The sequence below is a fragment of the Ruditapes philippinarum genome, unplaced genomic scaffold (genome assembly GCF_026571515.1).
Source record: "Ruditapes philippinarum isolate M1 unplaced genomic scaffold, ASM2657151v2 ctg4096_1_1_1_1, whole genome shotgun sequence".
NCBI classification, from domain to species: Eukaryota; Metazoa; Mollusca; class Bivalvia; order Venerida; family Veneridae; genus Ruditapes; species Ruditapes philippinarum.
Genome location: NW_026856301.1, coordinates 171,804 through 177,879, shown reverse-complemented (window position 1 = coordinate 177,879; position 6,076 = coordinate 171,804). Strand labels below are relative to the sequence as shown.

General features: G+C 35.4%; 1 protein-coding gene across 1 annotated transcript; it reads left to right on the top strand.

Moving 5' to 3' along the window:
- Positions 1-2,398: 2,398 nt before the first annotated feature.
- On the top strand, positions 2,399-5,539 carry LOC132746142 (uncharacterized). The gene is made up of 3 exons (XM_060735219.1): positions 2,399-2,747; positions 4,176-4,316; positions 4,856-5,539. Exons 1-3 carry the CDS (start codon positions 2,543-2,545, stop codon positions 5,014-5,016), a joined length of 507 nt encoding a protein of 168 aa, XP_060591202.1. The 5' UTR covers positions 2,399-2,542; the 3' UTR covers positions 5,017-5,539.
- The last annotated feature ends 537 nt before the right edge of the window (positions 5,540-6,076 follow it).

The window sequence follows — 6,076 nt, the reverse complement described above, 5'->3', positions numbered from 1 at the left end:
GACATGTAAAATATTTTATTTCCGATTAATGACTGATTTTTCAGTATTTATAACCATATTGCTACTGCTTGACTAACATATTCAGGGCTATTTTTGCATAATTTATGTTGACCTCTTTCTGGCAATTTACGCGGGGATTGTAACTGCCGTTTGCAACATGTACATGACTTTCAATTCACAATATTTAATTTTTAAATACATTTTCAAAATTTTCTTACAAATAGCATGAATCTTAAGGCATTATGCTTTCAGATGAATATAACTTTGATAGCATTTGATTCAATTAAAGCAAATTGTGTCACTTGAAGTGTATCAGACGTTAGTTTAAACACTCCAGTCAGTTCACGTAGGACATACAATGCACGAGATATTCATGACAAAATGGCCCTAATATGCTTCCGAGCTTTCCCGATATTTACTTCATCAAACTAGACACTTCAGATGTGGACCGAACTTGGTGAAACCCCATTCGAGGGTCTGCCTTTATGCCAATAAAGATTACACTTCCGTAAATCTCTACACCAAATGCTGATTATGCCTGTAAAATACACGTTCATTATAAAAAAGCAAGAAACTACCTTCTGCATATCAGGCTGGTGAACGATGATGAAACATTCGGCCGATGCGCAGGAGAGCAGTATGTGCACAGATGCGATAAAGGTAATAAGTTCGATCCACACCCAAGTGGTAAGTTTGTCTGAATCGACAAAATCTGCACGAGACACTCCCGGCAGTGTACATGAGAGATGTGTGAGCATTGTCCGAGGCTAAATTTCCTATTTTCTGAAATTTTATTCAAAATTCTACATATATATATAATAAGAATAAATAGTCAACTGTAAATTAAAAAAAGAAACCTCTTTAATATACCAACGTTTCCGCTGAAAAGCCTTCTTCAGGGTACACGAATAAATGATAACAATACACAGGAAATTATGTACTACATGTATTCAGGTGCCCGTTTGTGCTTAAAGATAGCACGGAGGTATTAAGGCTGATTTGTTACGTTTTTGTGCGTTGCGTTGGCGTTAGCGACAACACGACAAAGCGCCAAACGGCGCGTTGTCGCGCTGTCGTCTTGTCGTCCTGTCCCTAGCGCGGCATGCGTTGTCGTGCGGCGTGTTGTTGCGATGTCACATTATTGAAGGATTGACTTATAAGCCAAGCGACAGGGCGACAACGCGCCGCACGACAATGCGCCGTTTGGCGTGCCGCGATAGAGACAGGACGACTACGCGCCGTTTTGCGCTTTGTCAGGTTGTCGCTAGCGACAGGACGATAAGACAAAAGTCCGACAACGCGCCGTTTGGCGCTTTGTCGTGTTGTCGCTAGAGTCAACTAGACGCACAAAAGCGTACCAAATCAGCCCCCATACGGAGGGGCACCTGAGGTCTTCCTTCACATGTATATAATATATTTAAAAGCTTGACACACAAATAAAAATTAGAACTTAAAAATCAAATATCAAAAGGAAGTTAAAACACAATCACACGTAACCAAAATTGAATTATTTCACGTCTTCTACATATTACTGTACTGGCATGCGAGCAGTATCCGTACAAAAATCGTAGTTACTTAAACATTTTTTTTTTTACGCTCACTCACCAAAATTTGAATGTTACATATCAATATTCGGCTCGTCACACAAATCATGGAAATTCCATCATGTTCTAAACATAGAATAACCCTTAGTTATGAGGCCTCATATGGGGTACAGAAATTATCCATTATTTTGTATGAAGAGAAGTAGTTCCCGTACATAAAATTTAACCCATTATAATTATACAATTTTATTATATCGGACCTATTTTTCATTTATAATTGTTGAACAGACCATTTTCTAAGGGATAAATAGATGTAATTCAGGAAATAGAAAGTAGACTAAACGAGTGTATCTATTACCCGGTACCGTTACCCCCCCCAACGCATTCACATGCGATGGCATGCTTGTATACATGATATTTTAAGCATCAAAGCCATACAATTATTTTATATAGTAATATTGGTCAAAATTCTGATAATTAAACAAGTTTTCATCACATTGCCTTCTTATTTGTAAACAGGTGGTATTAGTGGAAACCCCTTAAACATGCCTCACGTGTAAGTATGTTTGCGCATGCGTGCAAGGACGGAATCCCCCAGATAAAACAAGGTCACGTTTTGACAACGCACAGGTGAAAGTGATTTAAAATGAGACTTTTTATACGTACTGCCGAACTGAGACTTAGATTTTGTCTCGTTTATGTATCTGCTTGATTTGAAATGAATTTTTGAAGAATGCATGTAAAAATCAAGCGTTTAAATGAAAAATACGGGTACTGCTTCTGTACGGGAACTGCTCGCATGCCAGTACATGTATTATTATTTTCATTGAGCTCTTTTGGATGATATTTACACGGCCCAGCGCACTGTTAACTATACACTTTCACAAAGAATACTTTAACAACAATATCGATTGGAGATTTTAATATATATAATACTGCAATTAATATATTTAGGGTTATCATGTTTTTGAAGGCGGTTAAATGATAATCTTCGTAACATGGGTTATAGGCAAATTTCGGCACTTTTTAGAACAGGGATAATCTTTTTATCAGTTTCTCTAGTGATACAGTTACTAGTGATAACTTTACCGTACTGGTATTTTAAAGAATTTTCAGAAAGTGTAAGTGTAAACGGTGGATTGCTCTTCGCCTGTGCTAAGATTGGACACAACAAGCAGTGCGGTACGATAGAAAATCCTCAAGGTATATTGCTCTTTTTTCCAAATTAAAGGCCCAATGTGCCTCAAAAATGCTTTATTTTTATTTCTCAAAAGAGTTATATATTTTGGTGTCGAGTTATCTAAAAGGTTATTCATTGGCCAATTACCTGTATCATAATTATTTTGTTTCTGTTGCTTGTTTGGGAATTAGTACTGCCGTAGTGCTTTAGTTTTTTGTATAGAAGTCAAAATACTACCTCTTTTACATTTTGCTACTTTTATTACAAATAATTCAGCGTTCTTTCCTTTAGGTAATATATAAGCACCTTAAATGCTCTAAAACCTTTATCTTAACATTATTAAACTCATGTTTACCTTTTCTAAAGGAGGGAAAATCTTGATTTGTTTTTTAGGTATAGATGTACCTTTAATTTAACTAATGTGTTTCTAATATTGACATTTTCAAATCTTGTTTCGTGTATCCAATTCAATTTATGTATTACGATAACTTTCAGCTATTGATCTTAGCATGCCGACAGTTTAAAGGAATTGATTTGTGAGCTATAGGCAGATTTTTTTTCCATTTACTTTAATAAAAGGTTTGAAAATAGCATGGACCATACAATCTTTTCAACCCGTAACCTGCTTGTTGTTACATGATCTAGTATAATCTACCCATACAACCAATGCAGACCAAGATCAGTCGGCACATAACATGAACCATTCCGTATGATTATTGTCTGCACTGTTTGTTATTCAGTCAGTATAGTTGTATGATGCATGCTTTTGTCAAGATTGAAAAATGGACAATCCCATTTACAATTATATTTAGCGTTAATGAAGTTTAATTGGCAAATTTTGACTTATCCTATTATTGTAGAGCTTTGACATTTTAATCATAGTTAAATGTATGTCTAGCGAAAACAAACTGTAGTTTTTTAAAGTAAATTTGCTCCGAAATAAGGGCGTGCGTGGCCGGGTGGTTAAAGTCGTTGAAACCGCTTGCCCCTCACCGCTGTGGGTTCAAATCCCGACAAGGACCTTCGATTCTCTCGTGTGAGGAATCTATCAATCTAGCTTGACGAACGCCGGTAGGGCTACTCAGGTGCCCGTTCGTGCTTAAAATAAAGCACGCAGGGTCACCTGAAGTCTTCTTCCATAAGTAAAGCTGGAAAGAAAACGACAAAGCTGTGTTCTGACGGTCAAAAGTACTGCAAGTTTTTGTCATGAAAAACATATGCACTTAAACACTGAATGTTTAACACTAAAATGTTGTTTAGAAATGAGTTTGCAATCCACAATAATTTGATTTCCCACTGTGTTGTAACCATAAACGTTTTTTATTTTATCTTAAGGTTAAAATCATTTTCAGAAATGCGGAATCCGTTTTGCACCACTTTTATTGCAAGAGCTGAATACATGTTGTCAGAAATATTTGTATATTAAATCGTGAACTCTTTTATTATTACAGACTGGTATGCAAGAACTCGAGACATAGAGCTGATCGCTTTCCTTATGCTGGTGACCGCTTTAATTATTTGTATGATATTCCTGTTCGTTAGAGACATGAAAATATTGAAACTTGTCAACTGGATTTTATGCTTTAGTTCATGTAAGTATATATACTTAAAATATACTGTTATGCTTACATCAAGCGACAGACTGACATCACTGATGCGTCGTATAAGATAGTCCAAATTCTGTCATAGAGCTGCGATATTTTCTACGACGCCGGAGGCTATGAATTCCTTACCGGTGCGACAAAAACATGAATAGCCTACGACGTCAGTAAAAACGTTTCTTGTAGAAGCACAAGAGCGCATTTTTAACTAAATCCCGCTTGATTTTTTTTTTAAACGAGGGCTTCTGCAGAATGTAAATGCTTAAAAAAGGCATAAGCATTATTCTTGAATAAATGCATGTGTTTAATTCGGTAATTATTTGGTTTCTGTTATTTGCTTCCCGTATAAAAAGAGACCAGTTTCACTAGGCATTTAGAAACGTTATGATGTTTTATATTATTTTGGAATGTTGGGTTACTTTAATTTTTTGTACAATTTTAAGAGATTGTTTTGTTAATTAATCTAATTTAATTTTTTTATTTATTTTTAACTTTACAAAAAATATATTTGCTATGAATTTTTATTCCAGGTGGGTTCATCATCATCGGTGTTACTATATACAAAACTAAATCAAGAGATTATCTGAGTGACATCTCCAGCGCATTTACTCTTGCCATCATTAGTGGAATAGCTGCTCTGGTCGCGGGTGTTGTTTGTTTAATGGATTGGATAAAACAATCTTTTGTATAAAACAGAAAGAAATGAGGACGCTTGGGATAATATCAAAGTAGATGAAATCAGAGGCTTTGAAAAAAAGACTGACTAACTAAATATTAAGCGAAATACAATTGAACACGGTTCAAAAGTCTGAGATATAAGATGATTAAGGTAGCACTCCACAGTTAATTTCAAGTTCCTGCCGTCAATGTCCTACAAGCAATACGTCTAATAATTCTGATACCAAACTACACAACCTGGAAAAAGAAAACACATTTTGTTGAGAACATATATGACATAAGATTGCAAATCTACAAAGAAATTATCCCATCTGCAATAGGCAGGCAGTCAAAAAAGTTGCAATTTATTCCGTTGAAGCTCAAAATCTACAGTGGCCCGAGACCCAAAACAACACATTTCGACCCTCTGGCAAAAAATATCTGCAAATATACAGGCTAAAGGAACACCGTCTCTGCTTTAGCAACTCCCTATACATGCAAAATATCACAAAGAAACTAGTCCTCAACCTTGTAGATTTTTTGCTACTGCTAAAAGTTTGTACGCTCAAATATTGACTGAAAGCAATACTTTTAGAAGTTATGACCTTTTTAACTCGGAATTTATATATAAAAAAAATTGTTATTAACAGACGAGCGTAAACACCGCATGCGCTTCTCTTGTATATTTCAAACATGGCCTAAATTGTGCTATACATTACATGTTATGGGGCGACGGGTCACCGACATAATAACGTTGCGAACTGTAGTTTATTTGATTTATTCCAAAGTAACGTAATATGTGTAGGAAACTGTCCTGGTAGGAGTTGGATTCAATGCATGTTAAAATTTCTAGAAAAACATGTTCCAAAATATTATACATGTATAGTAAATACCCATGCACCTAAAGTCACAGGCGTCCGCCGCATTTTTCTTGCCAATATTGGTCAAATTATCATAAAAAAAAATCTCCCCTCTTACTATAATATTTGCTATAATAATATCATATATCATAATTATATATTAAACGGGTGGTGGATAGTAATTCTGTTCTTGATAATTAAAGGGAAATAATTCTATGAGAATTTTACCATACT

Bases quoted from the DNA above. Each gene is read 5' to 3' on its own strand.
- LOC132746142 (XM_060735219.1), top strand. From the start codon at position 2,543: ATGGGTTATAGGCAAATTTCGGCACTTTTTAGAACAGGGATAATCTTT. The intron at 2,748-4,175 runs GTATATTGCTCT...TTATTATTACAG, and splicing joins TACGATAGAAAATCCTCAAG to ACTGGTATGCAAGAACTCGA. The intron at 4,317-4,855 runs GTAAGTATATAT...TTTTTATTCCAG, and splicing joins GATTTTATGCTTTAGTTCAT to GTGGGTTCATCATCATCGGT.